The sequence below is a fragment of the Aricia agestis genome, chromosome 1 (assembly GCF_905147365.1).
Source record: "Aricia agestis chromosome 1, ilAriAges1.1, whole genome shotgun sequence".
Lineage (NCBI taxonomy): Eukaryota > Metazoa > Arthropoda > Insecta > Lepidoptera > Lycaenidae > Aricia > Aricia agestis.
The window spans coordinates 21165098-21182797 of record NC_056406.1 but is presented as its reverse complement, the minus strand read 5'-3'; the positions used below and the strand labels follow the sequence as shown (position 1 = coordinate 21182797).

The 17700-nt window shown below is 38.5% G+C and overlaps 1 protein-coding gene across 6 annotated transcripts in view; it reads right to left on the bottom strand.

Annotated features, from left to right (window-relative positions):
• LOC121739222 (sodium/hydrogen exchanger 9B2-like) overlaps positions 1-17700 on the bottom strand; it is a 90550-nt gene that overhangs the window by 31964 nt on the left and 40886 nt on the right. For 5 of the 6 annotated variants that reach the window (XM_042131690.1, XM_042131613.1, XM_042131935.1 and 2 more), the window contains exons 3-10: positions 8427-8518; positions 7795-7894; positions 6485-6633; positions 6053-6284; positions 5702-5871; positions 5341-5555; positions 4930-5101; positions 355-509 (exon numbers count right to left, since the gene is read on the bottom strand). In XM_042131690.1, coding sequence (XP_041987624.1) covers positions 355-509; positions 4930-5101; positions 5341-5555; positions 5702-5871; positions 6053-6284; positions 6485-6633; positions 7795-7894; positions 8427-8518 — 1285 coding nt within the window. Of the gene's footprint in view, positions 1-354; positions 510-4929; positions 5102-5340; positions 5556-5701; positions 5872-6052; positions 6285-6484; positions 6634-7794; positions 7895-8426; positions 8519-13200; positions 13538-17700 lie in introns of those variants that run through there. The other variant, XM_042131997.1, reaches the window with a different exon arrangement.

Genomic DNA, 17700 nt, shown 5'->3' with positions numbered 1-17700 from the left:
TAGATTTTTATCGGAGGTGAGTTTGTAAATTAATTACAGCCAAAGTACTACGTTTTATTAAAATGTTTATGGTTTAAGGTATTTTAAATATTGTGCTTTATATCTCATATTTTTAACACTTCGTTATTATATTGGAACTAGGTAAACCGGGAGTCACGGAATAACAAATTGGGGTTTATTCTCGCCTTAATGTTTGTTCGCGGAGACGAAAGAATAATAGCGGGTCTCTTGGATCGATCAAAATTTTTAGAAGTTGAATAATTATTAGAAGGTGTACAAGTAAAGCAATATAACCACTTACGACATGGAATCATTAGAAGGTATTTAAGTACCTAAAGCATTATGAACACTTACGACTATTTGTGCTCCGGTAACTCCAAAAAGCATAGGCTCGAAGAACATCCAGAATATTTCGAAGGCAGTGGCCACAGGGTTGTCTTCTATCTCCCAGCCTTGCTCGGACCAGTTCTTGCACGCGAAGAAGGCAAACGCGATTACAGCGAGGGGACCTAGAAAGTGCAGTAGAAGATAAGTAGGTACCCATAATATTATATTCTTTTGAGTGTAGACATAACACTAGTTTTTTTAAATAATATACGGGGGAGGCAAACGGGCAAACGGGTCACCTGATGGAAAGTAACTACGGTCGCCCATGGACACTAGCAGACTAGCAAGATTAAAAGTGCTGCAGGTTCGTTGCCAGCCTTTTAAGAGGGAATACACTCTCTTCTTAAAGGTTTGCAAATCGCATTGGTACTCCAAGTAAAAGCACACTCACATTGATAGGCGGCTACTGCCTACTGCAAAGTGGGATAACATCAACATTTGACCGTAGTTCCTTTGCGTATAAGCAGAGTTTCCTGTTTTTAAGTATTCACCCACGAGAAAGCGTTCAGGGGTTAGGTACGGCATATGGTGCTAAGTTTATGTGCATTGTGCATTCTACAATAAAGTTTATTTAAAATTTAAGTACAAATAAATTACGATTACGGCTCAATATGACAGGTGCAGATAAATATAACCACAAATATAAGTTAAGTAGGTATTAAATATATTGAGTAGTTATGTATTTTATTTTGGTAGTTACCACGATAAAAATCTATACTCAATCTATACAGTGTGTAACAAAAATAAGTGATAATACTTTAGGGTGTGCACGTGTTCCTTGTAGAGAGTTATCTGTAAAAGTAGCAGCTCTGAAAGACGAAATTTTTTTTTCACTTTCGTATGGGCAAGGGCCCGAGCGTCACGAGTTTCCCCATACAAAAGTCAAAATTTTTTTTGGTTTTTCAGCGCTGCTACTTTCACAGTGAACTCTCTACAAGGAACACATACACACCCTAAAGTATTATCACTTATTTTTGTTACACCCTGTATATAAATTCATGGGCAGCCTCGGTTACTCATTACCACAGCGGCTTATCGCCGATTCGTTGTGGCTCCAACATTTTCCTGAATGACGATGACTTCTATTTAGAATAGAACTATTCACATTAATATTGCGTCTTACTGAGTCCGAATAACTATATTTTGTTTCAATTAGAAGTTTATGTACACTTGAAATTGGCATATTATTTCAAAGCTAAGTAAGGTAACCTTTATGCAAATTCTGAGTAAATACTAAACTCTTGATATGCACCGTTAATAATTATAGGTATTTTAGAACTCAAGTTTTCAGTAAAGGTCAAATAATGTTAAAAACTCATACCTATTGCTGTTAAAATTGTAATTTAAAAGCTATTCAAAATGTATCGATGCGTCACAAGAAAAGCTTATTAGTTCCATGAAATACTTTTATTTTGACGTAATCTAATTAATAAATTCAACTAGGTATTGTTATCAGCAGAACTAATTTATCCAACTAAATTTTATATTAATGCGTAAAATTCCTGATAACTTCCCTCATTTGTAGAATTTATAATAATGTAAATTCCTATTTAGATTAGATAATTATGGTCTGTTTGCAACGGTAAGGTTGTAGCGGACCAAATTGCCCATTATTCTGATTCCTGACTGGCGTCATTACGTACCATTTCGTACCACGAAACTGTTTTGAGACTCAAACAATCGAAAGAGAATGCTGCGTCCTGCTCTAACAACGTCATTTTACGTTTGTTAGAGTAGGACGCGGCATTTTCGTTCGATTGTTTGAGTCTCAAAACAGTTTCATATTACGGCCCCAGTTTCTGAAATCGGCAAGATGTCTGAAATTACTTCAGTGGGCTTTATTTGACAACACCGCTAGGTCAGAAGAACTTTCCTGCGACCACCACGCATATTCCCACAGGTTACTGTAATAGGGATGATGACAAGGTCAAAGATTAGCGAATTTTGTTAATAAAATAAAGAAATCACGGTAAAAAATAAGTGTTCCCAAAATTTCAGCTTGATAGCATTTGTATTTTTCTTGTTATGCGCCTTCAAAGTTGGATATTCAAGTCAATTTTTTTTTCAATTAAATTTCTTAATATTTGTATACAATTCGATAACTTATGCAATTAAAAGCAACTTTTGTTATGAAACCACTTTCATAAACGCAATATTTAATATACCTGTCGAACAAACGAAAGACTGACGTCATACTTTCGTAGCACTTTGTATGGAGCGTTTCGGGCAGGTCTTTTTTATTAGATATTTGAATTGTCATATCTTGGTGAATTTTTAAGCTATCAGAGTCATGCCCGTTTTCACCAACAACACCTAAAATTTAGGTGTCCCTTAAGCCAATATAAGGGGCACCTAACGTAAGTTTTGTTTCAATAATTTAGGGGATGAATTGACAACCCCGTAACTCTTAGGTGACGTATATCACTACATAGAATAACACGAAGTCGCTTTTTCTGTCCACATGTCCCTTTGTTCCCTTTAATTGCGGTTTTCTTTAATAGATAGAGTGATTAAAGAGGAAGGTTTGTGATAAATATGAAGATATTTATGGGAGTTCGCTATTTTACAAGTAAAATATCAGACGGCCATTCGATAACAGATTCATTGTCAAGGCAACCGTCATCTAACGTCGTCGTCGTTGCCACATACGTCACTTAAGTGTTACGGGGTCGTCAATCCATCCCCTAAATTATAAGGGTCACCTAATGGTTTGACGGATGAATCGCATAATAGGTTGTTTTAATCAAAATATACGTCACCTAAGTTTTACGGGGTTGTCAATTCATCCCCTAAATTATAATGGTTTAGGTGTCACTTAATCGTCGGTGAAAACAAAACTTGCGTTAGGTGCCCCTTATATTCGCTTAAGGGACACCTAAATTTTAGGTATCGTTGGTGAAAACGGGCATTATTCTTTCAACGATGTTTCTATTTTTTAAGTGTCTTTCAATTACCGATAAGAAAAAAAATAGTCATCATGCCTATTGTGTAACTAGCTGTCCCGACAAACATTGTTAAACATAAATTATTTCTAGTATCAATATAATAATAATTAATAGTTTGAAAAACACGTGGCTACTTTTTTCGTATTCCTGACATCAAACTCTTTCATTTGATGGGCCCGTATCATGGGGGTGCATTTCAAATAGCCTGTCCGCCATCTTGGTCGCCATATTGGATATTTAATGATGTTTCTTAAGAGCCCCGGAGACAATCAAACGGTTTGATTCAAACCTTACGTGTTTGATGCAACCATTTGATGTCGGTTTGAACGGTTTGTCAAACGACACTGTGCAGTTTCATTCAATACGCGCTGTCGAGTACACGTCTTGTGATGCAGAAGATGCTCTAGATTCTAGAACGAGGATCGCGATTTTCTTATCTTATGTTTATAACGTTAATGTCCTCTGTCAGAAGAGAAAAAAAAAAGATATACGTGGGAGAGCCATGCTTCTGCACGAATGGGCCGGCTCGACCGAAGAAATACCACGTTCTCACAGAAAACCGGCGTGAAACAGCGCTTGCGCTGTGTTTCGCCGAGTGAGTGAGTTTACCGGAGGCCCAATCCCCTAACCTATTCCCTTCCCTCCCCTTCCCTATTCCCTTCCCATCCCTACCCTTCCCTATTACCCTATTCCCTCTTAAAAGGCCTGCAACGCACCTGCAGCTCTTCTGATGCTGCGAGTGTCCTGGATGGGCGACAGAAGTTGCTTTCCATCAGGTGACCCGTTTGCTCGTTTGCCCCCTTATTTCATAAAAAAAAAGACTGGTCCAAAGAATGGTATGGACTATGAACTAACATAATATTGTTTTACCCACGAACATCTACAGAAAGTGCTAGAAACTATACAGCTTCTTTCTTTTTTTCTTCTTCATAATCCAGCACTAAACTAAGCCGGGTTTGATCAAACCTTCAAACGCGTCGGAACACGATCAAACGGCGCGTCAAACACAACGAAAATATGAAATTTCATCAAACAAGCTACAAACACGTAAATGTTTGACAAACCGTTCAAACTAGCTTTGTAAACGATAAAATCGGTTTGAGTCAAACCAAAATTTACGTGTTTGAGTCAAACCGTTTGATCGTCTTCGGGGCCCTTTAGCTAGTCATGTATTATCATCAGAACTCAAGCAAGTGCAAAATTTCATCCTAATCGAAGACCGGGAAGTGGCTCAAATTAAGATACCAAGATTTTTTTACATACCTACATAGTTACAATAAGTGAAGTAATATTATAAGCGCGTTAAAAAGTAGATAACCTATTCTCAGGCTTAATTAATGTACTATCAGAGAAGTTGATTCCTATGCAAATCGGGGACCTAAGTAGTTTGGTTGCGTTACGTCAAACCCAGCTAGCAGATCACAATTAACATTGAATTGACATATTCGACCAAATAACGTTGGTCTGTCAATTGCATAGGAATCAACTTCCTCGATGGTAAATACAAAATTTCATTAAAATCGGTTGAGCCGTTTCAGAGGAGTTCAACAACGCACCTCGTGACACGAGAATTTTATATATTAGAAAATCTGCTTACCACCGCCACCCCAGCCAATCTCCTCCGAACCCAGCACGGACATGAGTCCGCCGGTGAGCAGCAGCAGCACTCGCAGCGGCACGAGAAACGCGTCGTTCCGCTCCGGCACGTACGTCGTCAGGTAGCCGCAGAAGTAGCCGAACGCCACGCCGCCCGCCACGCTCAGAGGTCCCTGGACTCGAAAGATACTTAGATAGTAAGGTGTTCTAATAATATGGCCAATTTTCCGTGAAATGCTGCGCTATAGGATGGATCATATCAGGAAAAAATTGGATCCACATGGATCATCATTACAGTCGCAATTTTTTCCAAATTGATGTGTTTTCGTAAATTGGCCCATTATTGGTCACAACATGATCGACCTTTATGAACAAAATGAAAAAACAAATCCTTCATTTAATCAAAACACACCTGTATGATATTCATTGTCATGGACGAAGTGGAGAACATGATCGAGGAGACGATGCCGAAGATGGCGACACTAGCGGCGTCGTCGATGCCCGACACCGCCAGCACGAGGGTGGGGATCCCCTTCGACACCCCGTACCCCTTCTCCCGGAGTCGGAACAGGCACGGCACCACGACAGCTGGAGACACCGCGGCTATGATCGAACTCAGCAGGAAAGCTGAAAATGTGTTACATGATGGTTTACCAGAAAATAATAAGATTTCATAGCGTTGGGTGGGTGATAACTTATGTTCAATGCGCAAAATCATTTCTTTTAAGTAGGTACAGACTACAGTACAGTACAATTCAATAAAGTCTCCTTACCCCAGTCCCACGGTAGTCCGAGCAGGTAGACACTTAAGACGGCGCAGAGGACGCACTCGAAGGTCCAGGGCACGAGCGCCAGTTTGATGACAGTGAAGAATATTTTCTTCATCGCCAGCGGATCCAAGTCCAAGCCGGCGCGTGTTAGAATTATTGTTAAAGCTATTTTCCTGGAAAATTAAAACATGTTTTAGGTCTTCAATAGGACTTCTAAAAACAGATCCTAAATATCATCATCCAAAATCTAGCAACAAAACTAATTTCTATACCCAGATTTTTTTAGTTTTTTGGTTGCATCAAATATTGCATAAAGTAAATAGATAGCAAACCACTAAATTCCCATTCGCATACCTGATGTAGGACGTGACATGTTGATAGGACGCATCGAAGTTGACGAAGCCAATGTTCTTCATCAGTATTCCCACAGCCAACATGCCGATGAGTGCCGGCAGCGTGGTGATCTTCACCATGAGCCAGCCGCCGAAGTAAGCGGCGATGGTGAGGACGGTCAACATGAACAGCTGACCGCCCGGCGCCGCCGTGTCACCTAACACTATCCACACTATCACCCACACCATTAAACCTGAAACAATTTAATGTCTTTAGGATTGAGGGACTACTCAATAAACACAGATAAAACAGCTCGTCCTGGGATATAATTCTCGTTTTTGATATACCTACAACAAAGATAAGCTAGTAGCTACCATATTTCAATACGGGATTAACATTAACCCTGATTAGAGCCAAAGTAAGTCAGAGTAACTTAAACAAAGATGCACTTACCAATTAATAATACTGATAGGTTTTGAGCGAAGTGCCTGTAGGAAGGACAGAGCGGGTAGGGGCAGATCTTCTGCCAGTGCGGCGGCTCCCATGACGGTATTCCGCTGTCTTCGGTGTGGCACTTCGCGCAGCAGGCGTACCACCAAGATCTAAGGCAAACAAAAATTTTGTACCGCCATTCAAATTACTCGTATTCTACAACCTATGATATGTTAAAGCGTTGGTAATGAGTCGTAGGGCTCTCGCCCGTAAAAATACTTTGGACCGGCTGTATTCAGGATTTCAAGTTTTTAATATTTTTGCTATGCTTGAAATAGGACTTAATATTGGTAGTTATTACTGGACTTATCCTACTAGTCCTACTAATATTATAAAGGCGAAAGTTTGTTTGGATGTATGGATGTGTGGATGTATGGATGTTTGTTACTCTTTCACGCAAAAACTACTGAACAGATTTTAATGAAACTTTACAGTAAAATAGCTTATACATCAGATTAACACATAGGCTACAATTTTAACCGACTTTCAAAATGGGGGAGGTGTTATGTTCATTTTCTTATATTCAACGATTACTTCGCCGTTTGTTAACCGATTTTCAAAATTTTTCTTTTGGTATATAGGGTATCATCCCAATTTGGTATTATATTCACAAAAGTGGTGATCTGATGAAGGATCCATAAGTAATCGAGGGAACTCCTCAAAACTTATAGGGAAATATGTGGTGACTTCGGTTTCGTGAGAAGTATTCTAAGCATATGCTACCAACAAGTAAGATTTTGCACCCAGATATACCAGGTATACCGTGGTTCGGAAGGTGCTGAGAGAACTCCTGATTCTTTATAGATACAAGTTTGGGAGTTTCGGCGTTGTTTTAAGAACAGAAAGCATATGCTACTATGCAAATTACATTCATCATCATCATCATCATCACTACCATAATATACCATTTCATAGTCTTTTAGATCGAGACTCGAGTTTGTCAAGTGATAATTAAAAAAAATCTATACCTACCTAATATTATAAACCTGAAGAGTTTGTTTGCTTGAACGCGTCAATCTCAGGAACTACAGGTCCGATTTAAAAACTTATCTCAGTGTTAGATAGATCATTTATCGAGTAAGACTATAGGCTATATTATATTATCACGCTAAGACTAATACGACCGAAGAAACTCAGGAAAAAGTGGGAAAAACGGGGGAAATATTTATTATGGGAAAATGTACGTTTCCTGTAAAATTCCTAATTTAGGTGGGCGAAGCCGCGCGGGACATCTAGTGTCTAATAAATTGCTGATACTGAGCTTGACTTACCTCTCGATGTGTTCGCTGTGCTGTGATGGAGCTTTCTTAGAATATACTGAAGATGTTGTTGAATACTTCTTATATCTACCTTCTATATGAGCGGGACGATCTAGGAAAAAGCAAATTACACGTAAAGTTAAACAAAATCGATTCTTTCCTCTCAAGTATTCATGTAATATTTTGCAGAAATAATGGACGATCATCAGAGAGGATAATATAAGAAAATGTTATCAACATAACGTAGAACATAACAATAAATACATCATCCATAGAAGGAACCGCTCAAATATTGGGCAGAACGTCGACTAAGTTACAAATCGATTGGCCCGTGCGAAGAAACAGATGGAAGTAGAAACTAGAAACTCGCAATTAAGTTGTTAAATAATCACTTGAGGTTAAAGTTAAATAAAAATAAGTCTAAAAAATATATCAATAGATACCTAATCAGGGCAAGGGTTCCTTACTTTTGTCACAGTTTTTGTGACACTTTTTATTCGCTAGGACGTGTGAGTTACTACTACGTTTCATTTTTTGCCGATACAAATCGGTCAAGGATCGTCGGACGTGAGCCGAACACTTTGATAGTCGATATCAGATTCGCTGTCCCTGCTTTGCATTTCGTATCAATCGGCAATTCTTACCCCATGAGGAATCCATTTCGGACGCCATGGCATTGTGAAGATTGCTTTTTCGGCGCGAGGGCCCCTCGGCCTGACTGGACACGCGGCCATTCCTGAAACAAGTTTAGAGACGTTAAAGTTAACTGTAATTTCCCATAAAAAACATGTTTTGATTGTTATCACATAATGTTTTACATTTATAGTCGTATTTACAGAATCAAGGTGCATATTACAAGTGGTTGCACCGTAACGGAATAACTTTTCACACATTTGCTAATTGTTCAGAAATTGCAAAAATGTTTCGCAATGGTTTATGGACTATGGTATAAGGTATTGTACGTGTTTAAAGCTGCATACAAAGATAAGGTAAATTGCGAGTTGCGATTACTATTATAACTGTACTAAAACTATTTTTCAATTTTGTGCTGTTCACGTTCATGTTTGTTTATGTCTAATTTTACTACAGTTTATTTGATGAATTAATTAACTGACATTTTGCAGTTAATTAAATTCTATTATGAGTACTTTATTATAAAAGGTCGTTGTGATTTCAACCTTTACTCTAATAAGGTGAGCCCTAACGCTGCACTAATTGTCCGAGGCCAAATTGCATGTCCATTTTAGCGCGAGACTCGCCAGGGCGAAGGCCTACCCTCTTAAATCATATAAAGAACCATGTAAGGATTATCACATGATTGCCCATACAAGACTGTATTCGTTATCAAGTGATAATGCCTGGAATACTTTATGTATGACCAAAATCACCATAATATAATATGTTTCCATTTAAATTTTGAGGAGTTCCCTCGATTACTCATGGATCCCATTATCAGGTCAACACTTTTATAAACGTGGTACCTACCAAACCACGATCATACCCTATGCATTTTTTTAAATTGGTTCACAAACGAACATACAACTTCCTCCTTTTGGAAGTCGGTTAAAAATATTGAGTTATTGCAAGATTCGATAGTGTTTATCACGAGCGCGAGCTGGGTCAACTTCCAGTTGTTATCGGAACACGCACGACAGCTCCGCAAGAGTTGACAACCGCGGTCCGCGACCCATCAGTCATCACCCACTTTGTTTATATAATACCTGATACACAATACCTTCTTATTTGCATATACGCTTTAATTATAAACTCTGTAGTCTGTTTTAATTGAATTTAAATCAGTAGTATTATAGCCGCGATTCTGTGTTTGAACTTTGATATCAAAATGAATTGAAAAGGAAGATACTATATTTTGCATTCAATCTGTTGCATACTAAACACCAAAAGCAGCTGAATTCTACAGGAAATTTTGAAAAAATACAGCAATACATGTAGTATTTCGCAAATTGTTTGCGAACGTACAATATATAGGTAATATGTGTTTAAGATTTTGCAAGATGAATTCGCCCAAAGGCTTGGGAATAGTATAGTACTGACACTACTGACTACATAACGTTGAAATATTTCAAGTCTCGATTGGTACACCTACACTATACCTACCACGCATAATAATAATTGTTATGATAATTATAGGCTGTTCTTTTTGACTTCCTTAGATTTTGAATGGGATCATGCAGTAGAAGAGAACAATATAAGTACATAATATAAGACAGGATCACGGGTGTATATATAGCTTTAATAAGGGGGGGGGGGATGGGGGGGGTCCCTGACGTAAAAAAGCGGCCAAGTGCGAGTTGGAATCGCCCATGAAGGGTTCCGCAGCAGCAAATAGGAAACGGGTTTAGGGAATCAAAAATATTTTTTAAAATATATTATGTACCGCACCGATTTTAATCGGCGAGGTACATATTATATTATTGTCGATTGGACAAGTAAGATGGATAATAATGGGGGGGGGGGTCCGGACCCCCAGGACACCCCCCTTATATACGCCCATGGCCTGGATAGGATAGATATAGATAAGATAATGTAACATCTTTTCAGAATTTGATACGTACATTACCTACTCAATTTCATGACAATTTGAAGATATCCTGCAAATTACAATTTTATATTAAACCTTCATATTATTTTGACCCTCTTCGAAATAATATTTACACAGGTGATAACTTGCTTGTATCTATGGCTTGTTTTGGCTGGCACATTGGAAAAGTGCAAGACAAATAAAGTGCAAGACTAACCGCCTAAACCTTCAATTTAATGAAGAGTTCTCTGATCTGAGTGCGGCAAAGTTAGTTATATGCTACGTTAGTACGGAAATAAGACATTGTGTAAGTCAATAAAAGTGGTAGTCGTAGCCTAGCAGTCGTGGAAAATTAAAAAGTTGAAACATTCCTCTTAATCAAGTATTTTCGAGCATGTTGACAATCGGTGTGATGTCATGTCGATATGGAGATGTCGGGCGCGATGAATTTCTAATCACATGTGGGTCACATGACCCGTATTGTGTAGGCTATAAGGATCAGTCTGCGGTACGTGTATTTCGCCGCGAATGTCACGGAGTTGCAGCGATGGCGAACTCATCTGTCATTGTTATCGCAGTTTATTGAAAGCTGAACATTTCAATTTCAATTGTTTAGGTCAGCATTTATGTAGATTTTTCTGTTTTACTGGATAGGTGCACTTACCTATCCAGTAAAACAGAAAAAACTAGTCACTACTAGTGAGGTATAGTGACTAGTGACCACTTTCTACCACCAGTCACCACTCATTTTTAGGGTTCCGTACCCAAAGGGTAAAAACGGGACCCTATTACTGAGACTTGACTTTGACGTCTATCTGTCCGTCTGTCTGTCTGTCTGTCTGTCCATCTGTCTGTCCGTCTGTCTGTCTGTCCGTCCGTCTGTCTGTCCGTCCGTCTGTCTGTCCGTCTGTCTGTCTGTCCGTCTGTCTGTCTGTCTGTCTGTCCGTCCGTCTGTCTGTCCGTCTGTCTGTCTGTCCGTCTGTCTGTCTGTCTGTCCGTCTGGCTGTCTCTCCGTCTGTCTGTCTCCAGGCTGTATCTCAAGAACGGTGATAGCTAGATAGTTGAAATTTTCACGTATTATGTATTTCTGTTGTCGCTATATTATAACAAAAAATAAAATAAATCAAAATATTTAAGGGGGGCTCCCATACAACAAACTTGATTTTTTGGCATTTTTACTCTATACCAATAATGGCACTTGAAATATTCACAAAATACTTAATGGTATTAGTGCTTTAATAATTGATAATAAAATTAAAATAAAAAAGTAAATATTTAAGGGAGGCTCCCATATAACAATATTTTTGTTTGCCTATTTTCGCTCTTAAATGGTACGAAACCCTCCATGCGCGAGTCCGACTCGCACTTGGCCAATTTTTATTTAATTTTGCATCTCAACTGAGCGGCATGCCTATTTTGGCAATTTGTCGAGTTTTTAATGCAGGATTCCGTTTTCCCACCTCACTAAATTTAGACGTCCTAGTTAGAATCTTAAAAAGAAGAATAATAATTAAGTAACTTCTGATTCTACCAATCAGAAGCCCCACTTCTTCCGATTTATTACGCTAATTAGGATAATTTAATTTAGTTTATTAAACAGGCCCTTAGACGTCTAAATTGATTCAGTATCAATTTAGACGTCTGAGGGCCTGTTTCACCACTTTCTGATAAAGTGCCTAATAGGCTATTCACAACTTTTTTGACAGATTCTCCATTCTTGATATGTCAAGTTAATTGGTGGATAGCCTTATCAGGAAGTGGTGAAACAGGCCCTAAATTTAGTGAGGTGGATACTGGATAAGCCCTTTAGGTAAGTAACTGAAGGCAACGTACTTGGTAACAAATGAAAGAAACGTAAAGGTTGGGTTGCACCAGAGGCGTGGTTAAAGGTAAAGTTATGGTTATAGTTAAGGCAAATTTAACTTTAACCTTAACTTTGACCGGAGAAATTGACAGATAACAGCTGGTCCAACAAGGTTATAAATGAACGTGGGCAGAGGCGCTGCTGGTAAAGGAGTTCTGCAGCGTTAGTTCCTTTTTTCGCCACGTGCATTTAAAACCTTGTCGAGCTCTATGGTTATGGTTAAATATGGCGTCTTGATGGCGTCCGATTTTAACTTTAATCAAAGATTTGACATTTTGCATTGTAGTTAAAGTTAAAGTTACAGTTATAGTTAAAGTTAGTTGGTGCAACCCAACCTTAGGAGTTAACCCCTACAAGATTTTTTATCTTTTTTGTATACGTTTACATCAGCTTAAAAAAACTAGATCAAAATCAAACTAAACACCTAGTTTGTTTGCGAGATACGATGCTGCGGACGGAAACACACGCACTTACACTCGGGCAAACTTGCACTATATTTAGCTCTGGCTTTGTTTTCCTTGTGGGTTGATAAATAATATTTTAAGTTTCGCAATAAAGTATGCTTATAATATTAAAGTTTAACGGGATTTCATGTTATTAAAAACTTTTGTTTGTTACATGATACACAGTGATAAAATACATTCGTTATTGACCGAATTTTAAGTAAAGTTAAGTTACAACTTACAACCGATCTAGGCTGAAAACTTATTGGTTGCGTTTAGTTGGAAATAATATTTTGACGATTTGATATTTTCATTAACAAGATATTTTTCGAGCAATATTTACTTTGATGTTGTAGTTTAAATAACAAAGCATCTTTAGTCATACTTTTCAGAAATGGTCAGATGTTTTTTCGACCCCTGCTTTGTTTTATAATTACATTTTATGTAGCGAAAAGTGAATTATCATAATACTAAGAATACAAATTAATTTCTAAAAAGTCATAAAATCTACCCCCTTACAAAATTAACCGCTGTTTTTCAGGCGCAAATCGTACACAAACGAGACTCACCAATGTCTATTTAGTGCGTCTGTTTCGAGCGAGGAGTCCGACAGGTGGTCGTGGTGGTAACCGTCGTAGGGACAGCTGAGGCTGTTGTGAGACATCCTACATGACCCGAGCCGCTCCACTGAGGATCTCAACGTGCGAACATACGAAGCGTGCGCCGGCGCATGGCGTGCCCTACACCTATGCGGCGGTGAGTGTGCATCTTATAGAAGGCTCCGCGGCTGCGGGCGCCCGCCGCGTCTCACCCCGGGCACGTGACTGCTTCGGCCCGCTCGATTTTGCCGGCCGGCTGCTCGGTCATTGGCCAACGCAAAAAGCAGACGTGAACCTCCCGCGGCCGAATCGCACGCGAAGCCGCGGAGAACGCCGGCTCGCTACTGAATGTTGATAGTTGCTGTAAACTTCAGCCGACATCCGACACTGAACCCAACACCCGCTTTGTTGGTACTGAAATGAGCTTGTAGTTTGTCGTATTCGCCAAAGTAATTATGCATTTCAGTAACTGAGGCGAGCTAAAAACATTTTAGGAGGTGAAAATCGGATTTCAAGCTAACTCTTACTAGCTGCGCTCATAATATGTATAAGTAATAATTTGGATAATATAATATAATAGTTAACAATTATTACTCGATAGTTTATTAGGAAACAGTTAATTTAAATCAACAATTAATAATAATCCCTTTTAATACGTTTTTCTGCTAGACTAGATTTATTTTGTTTTGTAAAAGGTAAACAATGTCAAATTAGCTTTATGATTTATGATGATATTAGTATGGGAGTCCACTGAAAATTGGGTATTCCTAAAAGACAACAAAATGTCCCCTAATTAGTAGTACACAAAACGACAATGTGTGAAGTAACGAGGTTGTATACGTAGCGACCAAAATTGATTCCGCTTGAAACGAGCATGTGACAATTTCTATGATTTATATTATGGTTACGACAGTGAGTGTGAGTCAGCGTACTTTTTACTTGTCGTATGTGCATGCCCACATGACCAATTCGTATGACCTCAATAATAGACCTCCTCATAGTGACCACAGTATAACATACGGTAGGAAATCTTCTACCGCATACATTCACCGCCTGTATCCACATATTACATAGGCATTAGGCGTTATAATTATAATCAGATAACTTTATGTATATTGACGTTGGCCCATGGGGCCATGACGGACGTCAGACGAACACAGGCGATCATGACTATAGGGGCATTTTAATCTTAAATCTTTGATTGATCAATATCGACGTCGATTGTATATATTTTCTGCAGTAAATAGCCGCGTAATCATGGTGGCAGTCAGTGTTATCCAACAAGTTAGTTCAATGTAAACAGCCAATTAAAAAAGTATTAACGTCAAAATATTAACATTACAACTTTTAAAACCTCGATCGTGGGAATCGCAGACACAATAGATCTTCAATTGTTGTGCGACAACCGGGTGCCGCTTAGGGATATATGGGTTAAATTGTGTTTTAAAAAGTTCAAACGTCAAAATTATTGTGACCATAATATGACCGCAAGGAAGTTCTTGTTCATCAAAATTATATAATATTGGAGCAGAAAACTTTAAAGAGCATTATATCAGTAATGCAATATAAAGTCAGATGCACTAAATTTGCCTCTGCATTGCATTCAAGAATACGTCAGCTTACTCACGCTACTGTATAATTTGTATTATATAGAAACGAAGTTCGGATCACTGTTTCAATGAGTCTTCGCAGTGCTAGGTCTTGCCTTTCACAAAATATACAGTCACGTGATTGTAGTAAGATACCGGTAGTTAGCTAGTTATAGATATTATATGAGTACAACAGTGTCCTACTCGCTTAACAAAGAGGCCTTTTGATCACGAACAGTGACGCGTTGAACTCTATTGAACTTTTTTGTAAATGTCGCACTAGGTATAAATGAAAAAAATGTTAAAAGTAAACTTAAAATTATACCTATCAAAAATTATATTTTTGTTATATTACAAGATAAAATCTGTTTGTCTTTATATATTTTTTTATTTTTATTAGTTATGCTTAAAATCAAAGCGCACGGAAATGCGCATGCCTAGTTTCAGCCGGCCGCGGGTTTGAATATCAAAATCAAAATATTTTTTATTCAGAGTAATTTTTTTACAAAAATATTTCTGAACGTCGATACTTAGGTGCCTACCACCGGTTCAGGAACTAACCCGGCGAGAACAACCGGCGTAAGAAACTCGCACGGGGCCATCTTTTACTAAAAAGATGGAAAACTACAATTTGAACATATATAGTGCACCAAGGCTTTAAATGAATATGTCAATGGGCGCTGCTGGTAAAGAAGAACTGTCAAAAATGACGTTTTTGTACGAAAACAGCGCTAGTTCCCCCTCTCGCCACGTTCATTTAAAGCCTTGTCGAACTGGCTGTCGAACTGGTACAACAAAACCATTTGTAAATTCAGTTTACACAACGAAAGTTTTCTTGTAATTATGGTCCATATTAAGTTGTTCCGTTATCGGAAAAACTACCCTCCTTTTAAACCGACATCCAAAAAGGAGGAGGTTATACGTTCATGAGGTTCAGCTGTATTTTGTTTATTAAAAAAGTTACCCGCTGCGTTTATTGTTTGTCCGCAATAACCTTAAAAACATTTAACATTTTTATGCTGTTTTACGGAGTAGTTCCTGAGGAAGGCACTTTTGTATTTGTTTCATTTTTGTAAAACGCTAGAGAAGCTGCGGAAACAAGTTAGTAACAAATGAATCTATCTGTTTGTGTGTCCATGTGCTTGATCTCCAGCCAGGTAAACGATTTCCGCGCTGAACCCGGAGTCAACCAGAACAATCCACCTCAGAATTGGCTATTTAGGTACCAGCCCGAGTATTTTAAGAGGATGAAAACAACGATAATGATAATTCAGTAATTACACCGCAAATAGCCCGGATGGTGGAAATGAACGTCTTTTGTATTAAAAGGTTTCACAGAACGTATCACACATAAAAGCATAAAAGAGAAATGAATGCTTTATGCATTTACGTAGATGACTTTTTATTCAGCGGGTAATGGGTAATTAACCAAAGCGATAAATCAAAATTATATAAGGTGTTACGTATAGCATGAACCTATTTCATTCTAACCTTGCCTCGTAACCGTTAAACATTCCAAGGACGACACATGAACCTAAGACCACATGCATCCGCTCAGTGAAAATCGACAAAAAAGGCGTCCAAATAACCCGCAGAATGTTGAAGGACTATCGAGGTCGGGATTCCGTAACAATGCTTGATGATTTTGCATACAAATGACGAATTTTAATTAACCTTCCATATTAACTGAATAATATTTTAATGAAAACTTATATGTAGGGTATTTTTATAGCTATTAAAAACGTTGCTTTGAGGGTGTCTACAACTCCTCTCTGTAGGTATAATTTCTTATCCTCTCGTTTTACGTAAGATTTTTAGGCAACACCCTCCTTACACGCCTATAACATATGTAATTTATGGACGTCCCCTTTTTTCTAGTGTCAATGTCAATTTTAATTCAAAATATAGTAATTTATAAACGCCATCTTTGGATTGATTCGAATATTAAATCGTGTAGTTGTCTCTATGTATCGATAGATGTCGCTCTTGGTGTCAAACTTAAGTCAAGTTCTGCTATACTCCACTCGGGCTAACTTGTCGCTAGCGGTCATTGACTCCCTGTAAAAAATTTGTCATTGTCCATATAAAACCACGATTGACAATATCTGACACTTCATTGTCAATCGCGGTTACACACCCTAAGGCCTAAAGTATTATTACTTAGTGTTGTTACACCCTGTATAAGGTATGAGCTTTAGAAAACTTTCCCGTTACTTTCGTCCTCTCAGAACAGGCATAGCCCCTAGTAAATTATTATATCAGTATTATTTAATAAAAAAAGTATTATTTTATATCAGTATTATTTTATAAAAAAATTGAAAATTGCAGAAGTCTTTATAAAAAAAATATATTTTATAAAGACTTCTGCAATTTTCAAAGGTTGAGTATTTCTGTTGCCGCTATAACAACAAATACTAAAAACAAAATAAAATTAATATTTAATGCTCCCATACAACAAATATGATGTTTTGGCTTATTATGCTCGATATCATTTCATTTCACCTGCGGTTCGCCTTCAGCCGTATAAAGGAGGGATGTCCCGGATCTAACAAACACAGGACTCCCTCCACGATCGGCCGGTCTACCTCAGAAGGGACCGGACTTCCACCAAAGTTAGGGAACGCTTCGGCAAACTGAAGAGTTCCCCTCGGCGCCGGGACTGACTAAGCCGGGGAGGTTCCCATCCTCTCCCGGAGCCCCGTTAGACGAGAGTTCTTCGCACTCCCGTCCTACGCCGGCGGAGCGGCAGAGAGGTAGGATTGTCCTCTCTGTCCCGCTCCGCGGACTCTTCCTGCGACATAACAATTTCACAGAAAGAGACCGCCGCCTGCCAGGCCTCATCGCTCTCGAGGAGCATGCAGCGCACCATGCCCGGGACCTA